The sequence below is a fragment of the Tachypleus tridentatus genome, chromosome 3, assembly GCF_004210375.1.
Source record: "Tachypleus tridentatus isolate NWPU-2018 chromosome 3, ASM421037v1, whole genome shotgun sequence".
Lineage (NCBI taxonomy): Eukaryota > Metazoa > Arthropoda > Merostomata > Xiphosura > Limulidae > Tachypleus > Tachypleus tridentatus.
Genome location: NC_134827.1, coordinates 113618865 through 113637608, shown reverse-complemented (window position 1 = coordinate 113637608; position 18744 = coordinate 113618865). Strand labels below are relative to the sequence as shown.

Sequence of the window (18744 nt, the reverse complement as noted above, 5' to 3'; positions counted from 1 at the left end):
ATTAACATTTGGGTGTTGCAGGCTGTGAAGAGGATGCTGTTGGTACTGTGTTCAGTCTATGAATGACATAGATGAAGGAATGGTCACTACATTAACGTTTGGGTGTTGCAGGCTGTGAAGAGGATGCTGTTGGTACTGTGTTCAGTCTATGAATGACATAGATGAAGGAATGGTCACTACATTAACGTTTGGGTGTTGCAGGCTGTGAATAGGATGCTGTTGGTACTGTGTTCAGTCTATGAAGGACATAGATGAAGGAATGGTCACTACATTAACATTTGGGTGTTGCAGGCTGTGAAGAGGATGATGCTGGTTTACGAAAATAATTTATACCATTTAGTGAGTTAAACAAATAAATGGCAGGCGTTTTTTATTTAAGATAAATACAAGATATTGCATGTGGGTTATCATAATTTGAATTATAATTTGGATGGGAATAAACCATAACAGTGTCATCAAAGAAAGAAATATTGGTGTAATGGTTAATCAGTCTCTTTAAGTCATCCAAGCAGTGTGGTGTTGGTAGTAGTAGGGCAAATAGGTTGTATCTACAGAAATATGTCTTAAAAAGGCTATACTTGTTCAGGTCACTGTTAGACCATATTTGCAGTATTGTGTTCAGTCTTGGGATCCTTACCTTAGGAAAGACACTGACTTGCTAGAAAGGGTTTAGACAAGTGTTACTAGAATAATAGTCTGGATGAAGGGGTTGTCATATGGAGATAAATAAAGGTCCTTAAAACTGTTTTCTCTTGAAAAGAAGAGTTAGAAGGATCTGATTGAAGTGTTTATTCATCTTTAACAGCGAGAATTATAGAACTAGGAAACACAAACATAGATTTTATCAAGGTAGAAGCCATGTTAAGCTAATCGGATTTTATTTTATCAAATACGGTGTTTGGCCTGTGAAATGGATTACTTTCAGATGCTGTGGAAGCAGTAAATTTGAGTAAGTTTAAAAGAAAGCTTGATAGATAGTATGAATAATAATGGTTGGCTTTAATTTTTATTAATAGTTTTACTTTCGGTTAGAAGATGGGACAACTGAAATCCCTTGTTGTTCCTAAACATTATGTTATTACGTTATCCTAAAAAATACGTTACTCTATAACCCAAGTGCTTTCTGAAGTTGGGAACTTTCTTCCACCCAGTTCGCTCCTGAAAAAGAAAGGTCCATCTTTCTATAGAGCTTTGTTATAGAGTATGGTACTTTTTTATTTTTTGTACCTACTTGTTTGTCTAACGTTACGAAATAAGTCAACCGTATGGGAAGACAACAAATTTCATGACAAAATGTTGAATATCTTAATGATTGAGGACTAACATAGAACTTGAGTTTTAAAGACAAAAATCATTTAGTTTTGGTCCTAAACAACGTATAAATTGGAAGTTTTCAAAACAAAAATGTTCCAGTGTTGAACGTTCCGAATAATTAGAGGAAATCACCAATTAATAACTTCACAAAACTATCATTTTAATATCCCGATGTTGTATAAAATATTTCACAATACCTTATGATAAATATCTTTATTTTCTGAACACTTGGTTAACCATCTGAAGTACTCGAATAACAGACAGCTTTCCTTCACTCTGCACGTGTACAAACCAGTATACTGTCTGTTTGTTTGTAGTTACGCATAAAGATACACAATGGGCTAACTGTACCCAACATGGGTATCGAAACCTGGATTTCAGAGTTGCATGTCTGCAAAATTAGAGGCATGCCACCAAGAGGATATCACAGGTGGTATAAGGTGTTAATGGCATTGTCAATGGAAGTCCTCTGCAGACAATGTTAGTGTGCAGGAATCGCATAGTGTAAACGCTCAGTGCCCAAGATGTAACTTTAAACAGAAAATAGCGATCAAAGAAACGAGATGAACAAAAAGTACACGATGAAGGTTTAGAACTATAGAAGTCAATATACCAGAGACGAGGAGTTAGACCCGTAGAGGTCAATATACCAGAGACGAGGAGTTAGACCCGTAGAGGTCAATATACCAGAGACGAGGAGTTAGATCTGTAGAAGTCAATATACCAAGTGACTAAACGATGTTGAATGTTTTACTTTCTTTACCGTGTACAAGTAACTAATATAACAGTAACTTTTGCCAACATGTTTTCTTCTTGTTCTCAATATTTACAACTTTGCGTAACACATCCGAGTGTAGTATCCTAAACGATAAACTGTGACAACCACTTTCTGTGATCTCTTGATATTAAATATATTTTCCGATATGTTACACGTTGTAATCATTAATGCCCTCATAAAGGTTTTGCACAGGAGCAAAAGTGTAGCAGTCTTGCACTCACGGACACACTGTTTACATCTTAGTATTAACAATTTATGACTTAATAGTTTTTATTTTGGAGAAAATATCACACAAGTTTCGACAAAACCTTGGCATATCTTCTTCATGTGTCAACATAAAACCAAACATCAGGTTAACAACATAATATGGTTCTGTACTTAACGTGTAGCTCTTGAAGCGTGGAGCAAATATTGGATACAATTTTGTTAAAAGACCTAACTTTGTTTATCAAAGCGTTGGACGAACGAACAAAAACTTGACAGGCCAGATATGTAACCAGGGCCTCTCAAAACTTCCTGTACACACTCTGCTTATTTAAGCTTTTAAGACCGATCAAGAACGACTGCATACTGTGGCGTCATTAAGAGAGCTGTGTTGATTGCCAGCAGGTGCGATCCAAACAGATACGTCATGAATGTTGTCAGTTAGCAGGACTCCAGGAAATGATTGTGATACTTTGCACTTGGATGGAAAGGGCTCAGCCTGTGAACAGGGGTGTTGCGTCGTGGGTGGTTAACCTAAATTTCACACGAAAATTGAAAAAGCTGCAATGGTGACGTCATTATATTTCCAAGGTACAAAAGTCCTAATCAGTCAAAACCATTGGCTTTACTTCAGCCACCTGCACTCACTATTTAACCCTATCCTATCACGAAGAGTATCCACTTTTCCCTGAAGTATTTATCGGCTTCTCTGATTGGTCAACTACTGCCGGACCGCTTGTTTCCGATCAAATTATGTCACATCCTAATTTTCAATAATTGTTCAAAAGTTGGAACAGTACAGATAGCCTACGGTAAGTCTCCGGATTTACAACATTAAAATCAGGGGTTCGATTACCATCGGTAGGCTCAGCAGATAGCCCGATGTGGCTTTGTTATAAGAAAAACACACACATTAATTTTGTTACCGTTAAGCCTAAACGAAGAGTTTGAATACATCAAAACAGGTTTAAGACACTTTTCACTTCACAACAAATAGTCAAGAATATAAAAAAACACGTTCAGATTGATATGGAAATTCAACAAGTATCACATACTTCATCCACTAAAGATGATGTATATATATCATCACAACACATTTCTTCAGAGTTTCAACATTGCAATAGACGCTGTCTTCATCTTAAACTTCTGGATCTTACCAGATTCGGTTTTTGGAAAATCATCCACAAAGAGAATATATCTTGGGATCTTGAAATGGCTGACCTGGAACGAAAAAGCAACTCTCTTTTTAACGGAGATTATTACATGGAAATGTTTCCAGTTTGTCTATTTGTTTACAAATGATTCGTCATAACAATATAAAAACACAAACAAAATAAAATTAACATACTGCGAGGGAATACTAAAGTAACGCACAATAAACCACGACAATATCAACATACTTTGAGGGAATACTAAAGTAACGTACAATAAACCACGACAATATCAACATACTGTGAGGGAATACTAAAGTAACGTACAATAAACCACGACAATATCAACATACTGTGAGGGAATACTAAAGCAACGTACAATAAACCACGACAATATCAACACACTGTGTGGGAATACTAAAGTAACGTACAATAAACCACGACAATATCAACACACTGTGTGGGAATACTAAAGCAACGTACAATAAACCACGACAATATCAACACACTGTGTGGAAATACTAAAGACAACGTACAATAAACCACGACATTATCAACAAACTGTGAGGGAATACTAAAGTAACGTACAATAAACCACGACAATACCAACATACTGTGAGGGAATACTAAAGTAACGTACAATGAACCACGACAATACCAACATACTGTGAGGGATTACTAAAGTAACGTACAATGAACCACGACAATATCAACATACTGTGAGGGAATACTAAAGTAACGTACAGTGAAACTTAATAAATTAATTTTAATTGCATGTTAAAATGTACGTGATCTGATGTTCAAGCTTTCCAATCTTGCACTACGAGTCCTCACTTTGATAACAGGAGAGATATGTCACCATGGTAATCTATTTATTCCTGTTTAAAATGTTATTTAACAACATAAATACAAACTCACCTTTCCTTTACAAAACTCTCTTAGTTCTTGTTCAGAGACGAGGTGATCAGTCTTTACTTTTACCCACGCACACACTTCTTCACCCATCCTTTTGTCTGGTAGGCCTACAACCTGTAATAATTATGTCGTTTATTTTTGTTATATTTCAAACAAAATACATGAAAAATAACAACGTGTATCATACAGAGAAAAGAAACGTGTATCAGACTGAGAGAGCGAAAAGTAATAACCCCAAGTGGTGAAACCCGTAAACTAGGACGTTTTTTAAAGTAGAATTGTATTATAGTATATCTGCAAGACGAGGTATCGCCAAGATCTGTTCACTACATCTCTATGTATTACCAATATCTATTCATTACACGACTACTTTACGTCTCTATGTATTACCAATATCTATTCAATACACGACTACTTTACGTCTCTACGTATCGCAAAGATCTATTCATTACACGACTACTTTACGTCTCTATGTATTACCAATATCTATTCATTACACGACTACTTTACGTCTCTATGTAGTATCACCAAGATCTATTCATTACACGACTACTCCGTGTATCACCAAGATCTATTCATTACACGACAACTCCGTGTATCACCAAGATCTATTCATTACACGACAACTTTACGTCTCTACGTATCACAAAGATCTATTCATTACACGACTACTTTACATCTCTACGTATCACAAAGATCTATTCATTACACGACTACTTTACGTCTCTACGTATCACAAAGATCTATTCATTACACGACTACTTTACGTCTCTACGTATCACAAAGATCTATTCATTACACGATTACTTTACGTCTCTATGTATTACCAATATCTATTCATTACACGACTACTTTACGTCTCTATGTAGTATCACCAAGATCTATTCATTACACGACTACTTTACGTCTCTACGTATCACAAAGATCTATTCATTACACGACTACTTTACGTCTCTACGTATCACAAAGATCTATTCATTACACGATTACTTTACGTCTCTACGTATCACAAAGATCTATTCATTACACGACTACTTTACGTCTCTACGTATCATCAAGATCTATTCATTACACGACTACTTTCTACGTCTCTCTATTCATTACACGACTACTTACGTCTCTACGTATATCTCTATTCATTACACGACTACTTTACGTCTCTACGTATCATCAAGATCTATTCATTACACGACTACTTTACGTCTCTATGTATTACCAATGTCTATTCATTACACGACTACTTTACGTCTCTACGTATCACAAAGATCTATTCATTACACGACTACTTTACGTCTCTTTGTATCATCAATATAACTTTATGGCTCTATATATGACGAACATTTATTTATTGACTTTTTGGTAAAACTAATGGTGGATTATCTGCTCCTGTAGTCTTTAACTGTGAAATGAATTGTTAGAGTGAAGCGCAACTGGTCAATACCGTCAACTCTTTACCAGTGAAGACTTGGCCTATTATAAAGAGGTGAACATATTCAGGGAAGAGATGTGATAATAAAACATCCACAGTCAGGGTGTTTAATTTATGTCAGTAACCCTTATTTTTCAAAAGCAAGTCCTGAGCTGTGACACATTTTTCTCGTTTAATGGTAGTACTGTGTAACACTTACATTATTAACTCACATCCAAAAGTTTACATAAAACAAGAACATAATTGGCATAGTAGGTTTAAAATTCTATTACGATTCGCTCTTACGTGCACTTCTGCGACCTCTGGATGCATATAAAGAAATTCTTCAATCTCTCGAGGGTAGATGTTTTCCCCTCCTCGAATGATGAGGTCCTTGAACCTACCGACTATACTGACGTAGCCATCTTGATCCATAACTGCTCTATCACTGTAAGGACAAGACATATTTAGATCTGAGTGTTAATAAACTATAACCACGCCCAAACATGGATATTAAGAAAGTAAAACCTATTAAAGTTCTGGAGATGTTGTCTGTGTGCTGATATTAAACACTTCCTTCCGTCTACAGGTTACTCCTTGTGTTACAGTGTGCTGATATTAAACACTTCCTTCCGTCTACAGGTTACTCCTTGTGTTACAGTGTGCTGATATTAAACACGTATGTCTATAGGTTACCTTGGGTGTTACAGTCTATTGATATTAAACATTTACGTCTTGAACTTACCCCGTGTGGTACCACCTAGCGTCACTGAATACTTCCACAGTGCTGTCTCTGTCGTCCCAGTAACCAAGGAAGGTGTTATATCCACGACTACAGAGTTCTCCCTCTGTGTTCACTGGAACAATTCTTTTGTTGTCATCTATAATCTTCACCTTCATGAATATTTTGTTGACAAACCAAATTTCAAACTCTTACAAACTTGTTAATATGTATTTTTGAATGAAGAACAAATTAGATTAAGTTGTTATAACACAGCGTGTACAGGACGTAGTTACAGTTTTAACACACACACAGCGTGTACAGGATGTAATGATATATTTAAATTCTAATGCTAAGTGTATCAATTTAAAAGTTATTTATTTGAAACAATAATCGATACATCTACACTAACATTAACACTTCTAAACTAGGGTTGTAAGTGTAACCACTGTTTTTTAATCAGATCTACGGTCGATATATTAACTTGTTTGTTTTGTTTTTTGAATTTCGCACAAAACTACTCGAAGGCTATCTGTGCTAGCCGTCCCTAATTTAGCAGTGTAAGACTAGAGGGAAGGCAGTTAGTCATCACCACCCACCGCCAACTCTTGGGCTACTCTTTTACCAACGAATAGTGGGATTGACCGTCACATTATAACGTCCCCACGGCTGAAAGGGCGAGCATGTTTGGCGCGAAGGGAATGCGAACCCGCGACCCTCAGATTACGAGTCTCACGCCTTAACACGCTTGGCCATGCCGGGCCGATATATTAACTACGGATATGTCTAGACTAGGCTTAACTAACATGCAAATCTAAAAACTGGTGTTGTGTTTACCTCTACATGATCTATTGGAGTACCCACAGTTCGCAAACGTTTATCCATGGGGTCTGTTGGGAAACTTAATGTTATAACTGGACTATTTTCTGTCGTCCCGTACGCCACCTATTTTAAACAGCAATTTTAATTTCAAATTTTGTTAGGACTTACAGTTCAATAATTTCCTTAAGTCTAAAAAACATTAAAATCAAAATACATTATTTTTAAATTAAAAATCAAATGTTTAGATGAACAAAGGTGTTGTATTAACGTGATAAAAGGTAGTGTTAAAACCAGTGACAGGAACAATATAGCTCGAGACTTTTCACATCGTCTTCTGGTAAAACAAGCCAGTTCAAATATGTATTCATATTTAAAAACTCATTAAATATTACTACACACTGAGGGCGTACTGAATGAAGAAAACAAACATCTGAACACGAAAACAAGTCGCGAACATACAGCTATCATTAAAGCAGAACACGAAAACCAGTCGCGAACATACAGCTATCATTAAAGCAGAACACGAAAACCAGTCGCGAACATACAGCTATCATTAAAACAGAACAAACACCTGAACATGAAAACAAGTCGCGAACACACAGCTATCATTAAAACAGAACAAACACCTGAACATGAAAACAAGTGAAGATTACAGTTTTATAAACATTTGATAATTGTTTTAGGATTGTTTAAAATTAGTGACATCCGACTTACACAGAACATTAAAACCACGTGCACTCAACTTTGTCAAAGAGTCGAATAATTTATTAAATTCAATTTTAACTGATTGATCTGATTACGAAGCCAATTATTTAAAGTGTTTTATTAATCAGTTGATAATACCGATATACCAGCATATACAATATAAAATATTTTTCTTACACAGATATCTCTCATGTTCATTTTGGTAATAACATTATTTAGTAGTTCAACTGGACACGGAGCTCCCGCCATTACTCCTAAAATAAACGAGGAATCAAAGTGTTAGAAACCACAGCAGCCATATATATGTAAAATAGTTCTTGTCCAGCCAGAAGACATTACATACCATACCACTTATCAAAAACTCAAAAGACATTATATATCCATACCAGACTTATCGTAAACTGAAAAGACATTATATATCTATACCACTTACCGTAAACTCGAAATACATTATTCATTCATACCAGATTTATTGTAAACTCAAAAGACATATTTGACCAGACTTACCGAGAACTCAAAAGAGATATTATATATTCTACGAATGTCAACTGGAACCGCGCTATGTTAGCTCTGGTGGTTCCCACACTAACTACTTTCGTTCTTGCCCTACGTGTGTAGAGAAACAAGAGAGATGCAGCATTTGAAAATGGCTATCGGTATGTCTTACCTCGAGGTTCGAATGTTTTTGTTCCCAATTCCATTACGGACTAATGCTTCTGCATTACTTGTCAGTGCTTTACTAGGAGTGCATACAGATCTTTCTTTGCCTCCAACGGAGTCATTTTCCAACCATGTGAAGAGTCTTTTGCCTTCTATTGTTAAACAAGTTGATAAGTCAATGTTTACCACTATCTCAGTGTCCGTCATCACTACCAGTGACTGCTTGGGTTTACATCCTTCGTTCCCAGCTTCTGGCATCTATTGTTAAAAAGTTGATAAGTCAATGTTTACCACTATCTCAGTTTCCATCATCGTCCAACTGCTTTGACAAGCTGTCTCTGTAAGGTCTTAGAGAAGATAGCTAATGCTCGTCTTGTTTGAACAGCACTCTACTGTGAACCACATGATTCGACTTGAAATGTCGATCAGGGAAGTCTTTCTCAAGTTACAACAGCTTGATTTTCCATATTATTTGACCAATTTGGAAGTTTGCGAGACCTCCACTCATATGAGATGTGTGGCTACTTATCCACTCTTATTCAGAACTTTTTAATTGCCCAGCAATTACAAGTCCGTGTGGGCTCAATGCTTTACCATTCTTTTCCGCAGGAACTTGGAGTCCCTCAGAGCTGTGTCTTGAGTGTCACAATTTTTAGGGCACTGAACATCCTCCATGTCCTCTCTACTATTTCTTAGGGAGCAGATCGATGATCTATGCTAAAAATCTATTATACCCTCATTCAATCGAAAGTGGATTATGATTCTCTGGTCTATGGCTCTTTCAGGACCTCAGCCTTGAAGATGTTGGACCCTTTTCACCATCAGGGGCTTTGTTCCTGTACAGGGGCCTTCTACACCTCCTCAGTCCAGAGTTTGGGCATTGAGTCTCATGAACCTCCTCTACATCTCCGCTGTCTTTACTTCGATTCTTACCACAGCATCCCACTTCGAGTTGTGTTTTCCTTCCTCAGTGGGTCATGCTTTTTCATAATAGACAGTTTTTCATTGTTTCTTATGGCTTTCGTGTCCAGGCACAGCTGGTTGAATTGGGTCTGTTCTTGGATGATGTTACTATCTCCACTGGTCAGCCTATCTCACCATACCCAATTGTGACCTTTCTTTGAGTCATGTGATAAAGACAGACACTCCTGACATCTTCTATTTGTCAAACATCTTTCTAATCATTCTTTCATTCCCATTTACACGGATAGTTCAAAATAAGGCGACTATGTGGACTCTGCCCCGGTCTATCGTGGCTTGGTGATTGTACACAGAAGCCCCTCTTCCCCAGTCCCCTGGATCACGTACATGCTATACAATACATGAACTATACTATTTATACTGACTCACTTAGCTCTATACTGGCGCTGGAATCGCCTCACGTTAGTTCACACCCTGTTCTCACCGATATTCGAAGCCGTCTGGCTCATATCTCTATCATCCATTTTTGTCCAGTTCTTCTGGATACCGGGCCACGTCAGTATTCGCGGGAACGAGCTTGCAAACACAGCAGCTAATCCTTTCTGCTCTGGTCCTATATTCAAGGCTCGGCTCCACGCCAATTGGCAATCAACTTGAAGTAAACAACGTGATAACATTTTCCAGATCAAACCTTCTGTTGCTCTTTGGCCGTCCTTATGCTTCCATAGGGATAGAAAGGAAAAAGTTGTCCTGCCTTGGCTACGCATTGGTCACAGTTTTTAACTCATCGTTTTCTTTTATCTGGAACTGATGCATCCATGTGTGGTTTGTGTCACACGCAGGTCACAATAGTCCACATTTTACTGTCATGCTGTCGCTATGATCGTGAGCGACACCACCAGTTTAGACATGTTTTCTACCACGTATCTTTCTGAATCTGCTCAACATTAACTAACAAACAGTATCACATGATTTTTATCTCAAATATTAATACTACTTTTCCGGAATCTTTCGTATCATAATGTGCATACAGTATCATTTGGATCTTCCAGTCTTTCGTAATTTAAAATGTTTAACATTAAAACCACAATAACTTATACAATACAACACCGAAAAAAAATACATTATGCAGTAGTCAGGTTCTAAACTTGGGATATATAACGACCTTGTGCACCACGAATAAATATATGTGCGTGTTTAGTCATTAACTGTTTTTGCCTTACCTGATTGTAAACTCGTGAGGTTATACTTCTCAAAGTCCTTATGTTGAAGTATATCAAAGAACATGGCGGGCGTGCCGTACAGAGAAGTACACCTTAGAAAAACAAAACATATCACTAGCGGAACACCTTAACAAAGAATATAACAATTATCAAAGAACATGGCGGGCGTGCCGTACAGAGAAGTACACCTTAGAAAAACAAAACATATCACTAGCGGAACACCTTAACAAAGAATATAACAATTATCAATGAACATGGTGGGAGTGCCGTACAGAGAAGTACACCTTAGAAAAACAAAACATATCACTAGCGGAACACCTTAACAAAGAATATAACAATTATCAATGAACATGGTGGGAGAGCCGTACAGAGAAGAACACCTTAGAAAAACAAAACATATCACTAGCGGAACACCTTAACAAAGAATATAACAATTATCAATGAACATGGTGGGAGTGCCGTACAGAGAAGAACACCTTAGAAAAACAAAACATATCACTAGCGGAACACCTTAACAAAGAATATAACAATTATCAATGAACATGGTGGGAGTGCCGTACAGAGAAGAACACCTTAGAAAAACAAAACATATCACTAGCGGAACACCTTAACAAAGAATATAACAATTATCAATGAACATGGTGGGAGTGCCGTACAGAGAAGAACACCTTAGAAAAACAAAACATATCACTAGCGGAACACCTTACCAAAGAATATAACAATTATCAATGAACATGGTGGGAGTGCCGTACAGAGAAGAACACCTTAGAAAAACAAAACATATCACTAGCGGAACACCTTAACAAAGAATATAACAATTATCAATGAACATGGTGGGAGTGCCGTACAGAGAAGAACACCTTAGAAAAAACAAAACATATCACTAGCGGAACACCTTAACAAAGAATATAACAATTATCAATGAACATGGTGGGAGTGCCGTACAGAGAAGAACACCTTAGAAAACAAAACATATCACTAGCGGAACACCTTAACAAAGAATATAACAATTATCAATGAACATGGTGGGAGTGCCGTACAGAGAAGAACACCTTAGAAAAACAAAACATATCACTAGAGGAACACCTTAACAAAGAATATAACAATTATCAATGAACATGGTGGGAGTGCCGTACAGAGAAGAACACCTTAGAAAAACAAAACATATCACCAGCGGAACACCTTAACAAAGAATATAACAATTATCAATTAACATGGTGGGAGTGCCGTCCAGAGAAGAACACCTTAGAAAAACAAAACATATCACTAGCGGAACACCTTAACAAAGAATATAACAATTATCAATGAACATGGTGGGAGTGCCGTACAGAGAAGAACACCTTAGAAAAACAAAACATATCACTAGCGGAACACCTTAACAAAGAATATAACAATTATCAATGAACATGGTGGGAGTGCCGTACAGAGAAGAACACCTTAGAAAAACAAAACATATCACTAGCGGAACACCTTAACAAAGAATATAACAATTATCAATGAACATGGTGGGAGTGCCGCACAGAGAAGTACACCTTAGAAAAACAAAACATATCACTAGCGGAACACCTTAACAAAGAATATAACAATTATCAATGAACATGGTGGGAGTGCCGTACAGAGAAGAACACCTTAGAAAAACAAAACATATCACTAGCGGAACACCTTAACAAAGTATATAACAATTATCAATGAACATGGTGGGAGTGCCGTACAGAGAAGTACACCTTAGAAAAACAAAACATATCACTAGCGGAACACCTTAACAAAGAATATAACAATAAATTTTACCACCATGTGGCAAGGTAAGAAAATCGTTCATAAAGCATCAGCTACAATATAGTAGTATAAAAAAAAATCACGTAACATATGGTAATGTTACGTAAAGCTCTGTAAAATAAAGCTCCGAAGTCTTTGTGTAATGCTGTGAGACATGTATTTTCATATATCTACCTACTGGTACCCGTCTTTTTGTACTGCCTGGAGACACGTCACACACCTGAAACTGTCCCTATGGCCTATGAGATATCTTACATATTACGCGTCTTTTTGTACTGCCTGGAGACACGTCACACACCTGAAACTGTCCCTATGGCCCATGAGATATCTTACATATTATCCGTCTTTTTGTACTGCCTGAAGACACGTCACATACCTGCAACTGTCCCTATGGCCTATGAGATATCTTGCATATTACGCGTCTTTTTGTACTGCCTGGAGACACGTCACACACCTGCAACTGTCCCTATGGCCTATGAGATATCTTACATATTACGCGTCTTTTTGTACTGCCTGGAGACACGTCACACACCTGCAACTGTCCCTATGGTCTATGAGATATCTTACATATTACCCGTCTTTTTGTACTGCCTGGAGACACGTCACACACCTGCAACTGTCCCTATGGCCTATGAGGTATCTTACATATTACCCGTCTTTTTGTACTGCCTGGAGACACGTCACACACCTGCAACTGTCCCTATGGCCTATGATATATCTTACATATTACCCGTCTTTTTGTACTGCCTGGAGACACGTCACACACCTGAAACTGTCCCTATGGCCTATGAGATATCTTACATATTACGCGTCTTTTTGTACTGCCTGGAGACACGTCACACACCTGAAACTGTCCCTATGGCCCATGAGATATCTTACATATTATCCGTCTTTTTGTACTGCCTGAAGACACGTCACATACCTGCAACTGTCCCTATGGCCTATGAGATATTTTGCATATTACGCGTCTTTTTGTACTGCCTGGAGACACGTCACACACCTGCAACTGTCCCTATGGCCTATGAGATATCTTACATATTACGCGTCTTTTTGTACTGCCTGGAGACACGTCACACACCTGCAACTGTCCCTATGGTCTATGAGATATCTTACATATTACCCGTCTTTTTGTACTGCCTGGAGACACGTCACACACCTGCAACTGTCCCTATGGCCTATGAGGTATCTTACATATTACCCGTCTTTTTGTACTGCCTGGAGACACGTCACACACCTGCAACTGTCCCTATGGCCTATGATATATCTTACATATTACCCGTCTTTTTGTACTGCCTGGAGACACGTCACACACCTGCAACTGTCCCTATGGCCTATGAGATATCTTACATAATACCCGTCTTTTTGTACTGCCTGGAGACACGTCACACACCTGAAACTGTCCCTATGGCCTATGATATATCTTACATATTACCCGTCTTTTTGTACTGCCTGGAGACACGTCACACACCTGCAACTGTCCCTATGGCCTATGAGATATCTTGCATATTACCCGTCTTTTTGTACTGCCTGAAGACCCGTCACACTCCTGCAACTGTCCCTATGGCCTATGAGATATCTTACATATTACGCGTCTTTTTGTACTGCCTGGAGACACGTCACACACCTGCAACTGTCCCTATGGCCTATGAGGTATCTTACATATTACCCGTCTTTTTGTACTGCCTGGAGACACGTCACACACCTGCAACTGTCCCTATGGCCTGGAGATATCTTATATATTACCCATCTTTTTGTACTGCCTGGAGACACGTCACACACCTGCAACTGTCCCTATGGCCTATGAGGTATCTTACATATTACCCGTCTTTTTGTACTGCCTGAAGACACGTCACACTCCTGCAACTGTCCCTATGGCCTATGAGATATCTTACATATTACCCGTCTTTTTGTACTGCCTGGAGACACGTCACACACCTGCAACTGTCCCTATGGCCTATGAGGTATCTTACATATTACCCGTCTTTTTGTACTGCCTGAAGACACGTCACACTCCTGCAACTGTCCCTATGGCCTATGAGATATCTTATATATTACCCATCTTTTTGTATTGCCTGGAGATATCGTTTGACAGATTGTTTAGGCAGAGTATTCATGATGAAACTTTGTAGAATGGACGGCAACTGCCTGTTGTGGAAAAACAAGTGTAGGGAACGACGTTTCGAAAGTCTTCCGCTTTCGTCCATTCTACAAAGTTTCATGTCTGGAGATATATTATAGATCTCTAGCTGTCTCTTTATTCAACCTAGAGATATGTATTACCCGTCTTTATGTATTGCCTAGAGACATATTATATTTCTTCAACTGTTCCTTTGTATAACCTAGATATCTATTATCTGTCATTTTGTATTGCCTGGAGACATTATATATATATATATATATCTTTAAATGTCCCTTTGTACAGACGAAAGATGTATTATTTATTACCTTTCTTCTTGTACTGCCTGGAGGCATGCTAACGGTTCGAAACTTGGTGCAGGAAGCACACACGTGGTCTGATGAAGAACCCCACATAAAGAGCCAAGCACACACCCAAAACAGTGAAAAAGAGGAACGGAGATGCAGATGGTGACTTGCTGTTAAATTGTAAAAATGAAATATTAGTAAATATTTGAAGATAAGAGGAGCTTATACTACAAGTTAGAAACTGGTCCTGAAACACTTTCTATGCATATGGTATGTGTAGCTAATGAACATATTTATACGTTTTATATTGATAGAATATCCATAATCAAATACAGTCGAACACGTTCATTTGGTATCTGGTATTACGGACGATTTCTATCAGATTGAATGTCAGGATGATTGAGTTGGAGGTTCAGGTTTCACCCACCAGAAATTATTAAATACAGAGGTATTTAATATATATATATTGCAATAAAGAAAATAATTTATAAGCACAAAAAAATGCAACATTTACTGCGTTCTTGGAATATGATATCTAAAACCACGAAATGACCAATACAAATCATCCTTGACAATGTGTTTTATCATCCCACCATTTTGCCGTTTGTTTGTTTTTTCAGCAAACACTCTTGCAATTGAAAATTTAGGTCCTAATGTGTAGAGTTGTTTGTATTTAAAACACCTGAAGTCAACTTGTACGAGAATATTTGACAAGTAAAGAAACAACAACTAATAAACTGTTACCTTGAAAGTAAAGAAAGAACAACTAATAAACTGTTACCTTGACCGTGTTTGTCATGTGAAGAAATCACTATTAACGAACTACTACCATGACCCTTGTTTATCAAGTAGAGAAATGGCCATTAATAAGTTGTTGCCTTGACCGTGTTCATTAAATAAATAAATCACCATAAAATGTTGTCGTGACTGTGTTTGTCAAGTAAAGAAATCACTATTAATGAAAGTATTGCAATGACCGTGTTTGTTAAGAGAACTTTCTAATAATAAATCTGTGGTTATTATTTAAATAAAATCTTTGTTTATAACTATTGTCTTTTCACCCAAAATATGTAGTTGGAAGCTGCCGATACAGACGAAGAAATCCTACATTAACATCTCTGTAGCTGTATTATTTTAAGCAATTTAAAATAAAAGGTTGGACTGATATTAATAATGTACTAAAATATACAACAAACACCGTTTTACACAAACATAACAAGCACAAAAATTCGGCTTATTGTTGAATATAAAGTTACTTTTTTTAGGAATAGAAACCCTATAAATAAAGCACTGAGAAGTACATTTCAAGTTACTATTACATTAGATTTATTTCTCTCGTGCGGCCTTATCTTAACCCTATAACTGAAACTTGTTAACTACAATTCAAGTTGCTGTTCACGTATGGTTGACCTCTCTCGAGCGGTAAGTCTACGGATTTACAACACTAAAACCAGGGGTTCGATTCCCCTCGGAGAACTGAGTAGATGAGCATGGTGTGGCTTTGATATAAGAAAAACACACACACACACACACCTCTTGCGTAGCCTTATCTCAATTCCATAAATAAAACATTAATTACAATTCGGATTATTATTTACGTTAGGCTTACCTCTTTCATTTAGCCTAACTTCAATGCTATAAATAAAATGTTTTTAAGTATAATTAAGATTACTATTTACATTAGGCTTACCTCTCTCATGTAATCTAACTTAAATCGTATAGATAAAGCATTTTTAAACATTCTGCAGGTTACTGTTTACGTTAGGCTTATCAAGTAGCCTTATCTCATCTCTGTAAGTAAAACATTAATACAATTCGAGTTACTAAGTACGTTAGGCTTACCTCTCTCGTGTAGCCTGACTTCAACCCAACATATAAAGTATTTTAAGTATAATTAAGATTACTATTTACATATGGCTTACCTCTGTTATGTGACCTAACTTCAATCCGATAAATAAAGCGTTGTTAAGTTTAATTAAGGTTAATTATATTAGGCCTACCTCATTAGCCTAACTTTAACCCTATATATAAAGCGTTTTAAGTATAAATAAGGTTACTATTTACATTAGGCTTACCTCTCTCATGTAGCCCAATCTCAACCCGACGGATAAAGCGTTGTTAACTAGGTTGTGGTGAGACAACATTGCAGCCTTGGGTGACCCTGTAGTGCCCTATGATGAAAACAAAATCAACTACTTTTAGAAACAAATGTAGAAATTGGATAAATAATTGACAGTTCTACATCGTCTATTTGTATAAGTAAAAACGAAACCAAAGCTAATATCTGTAGAAATTACCATATATAGAATAAATAATCTACAGTTATACTAATAAAGGACATACAGAATCCGGAAAAGAAGCGACGAAACTGTTTACTTACCGACGTAAACTGTATGTTCGCAATATCGTCGAACGTCAGGCAAACATCGTTCAACGCTTGAAAATGTTGACTTTCTGGTGCTTCCATTGCTTCTTGGAAAGTGAAGGTCCCGCTATCGAAAGACATATATAAATTTTTACCGTAGCGTTAAGGTCATCCACGTATCATCGTGAATGGTCACTCATACACTAGCAGTGTTTTTGAACAACTTTCAGGACACAATGACTATTAACTAAATCAATACCGATGATCCAACCTGTCGGTACTATAAATAGGATTAGTAGAAGATATGCAGACGAGATAGCTTGATGTTTGAACAAACGTATAAACGGATTAATAAAAACACCAGTGGTTCCCAATCTGCTCATGTTGCAAACACCCTCCCCTCTACGTAAGATCTTTTAATAAGAGACTGCCTCTGAGCTATAAATCTTGTTGAGTAAAAATGTGGTTCATATTGATGGACAAAAGGATAAACTGAGTAAGTAATTTAAGGGTGAGTCTACTATTGAACGTATACCTTCAATCATGGCATGTGGGATAGGTTGGTAGCTCTTCAATTATAGATGGGTGGGCATAGTTTTCTCTTAAAGGATTCTCGCGTATCTCAATAAAATTGTGTATCTCTATGAAAAGTTATGAACCCTCTAGAAAAAGCTCCCACGTTGTACCTCAATGGTTGTTTTGATACATAGTTAGATTCCAGTAAAATGAAATAAAAAATGTCTTGTCAACTTACGGTTTGGCATTAGATGAGATCATGATAACAGTGTCAAAACCTTTCACCCTAAAATAAAAATAAGGTCAATAGGTAATAACTGCAGCTCAAAGTTCTTTCACGACGTTTTCCATAATGTTACTATTGATACAAACAATGTTACAGTGTCAAGAATAAGTTATTAATGAATCTACTGAATATCAACTAATAAACAGTAAAAAATAAAACATCAGAAACAGATCAACTACCAACAAGAGAAGAATAAAGTATTAAAATAATTTAAAACGATAAAGATCTAACTGAATATCAACTAATAAACAGTAAAAAATAAAATATTAAAGAAAGATCAACTACCATTAATAATAAAATATAAACATAGATTATTCGTAAACAATAAATAGGTAGGTAAGAACAACAACTTTCCTGTTGCTTTTCACGTGACCTGGACGACAGCTGGGTAGTTCAGGCACAATGTTACTTAGTATCTGGTAATAGTCCTGGGTTTTGAAATGGTCTGCTGATATAATTGCGTGCATACGAACCTACATAAACGTCGCGTGGATTTAAATGTTACGGAAATGAACTTTGATAAACAGAGAACTTATACAGTTTTAATATATACTG

General features: G+C 37.0%; 1 protein-coding gene across 1 annotated transcript in view; it reads right to left on the bottom strand.

Moving 5' to 3' along the window:
• Positions 1 to 1449: 1449 nt before the first annotated feature.
• Positions 1450 to 18744, bottom strand: part of LOC143247805 (medium-chain acyl-CoA ligase ACSF2, mitochondrial-like) — a 29829-nt gene continuing 12534 nt past the window's right edge. The window contains exons 5-16 of the mRNA XM_076496300.1: positions 18546 to 18662; positions 18142 to 18191; positions 17403 to 17514; positions 17098 to 17193; positions 15044 to 15192; positions 10823 to 10914; positions 8196 to 8272; positions 7329 to 7436; positions 6516 to 6664; positions 6077 to 6218; positions 4366 to 4476; positions 1450 to 3517 (exon numbers count right to left, since the gene is read on the bottom strand). Of these exons, the coding sequence (XP_076352415.1) occupies positions 3398 to 3517; positions 4366 to 4476; positions 6077 to 6218; positions 6516 to 6664; positions 7329 to 7436; positions 8196 to 8272; positions 10823 to 10914; positions 15044 to 15192; positions 17098 to 17193; positions 17403 to 17514; positions 18142 to 18191; positions 18546 to 18662 (1323 nt within the window). The 3' untranslated portion in view covers positions 1450 to 3397. The remainder of the gene's footprint in view (positions 3518 to 4365; positions 4477 to 6076; positions 6219 to 6515; positions 6665 to 7328; positions 7437 to 8195; positions 8273 to 10822; positions 10915 to 15043; positions 15193 to 17097; positions 17194 to 17402; positions 17515 to 18141; positions 18192 to 18545; positions 18663 to 18744) is intronic.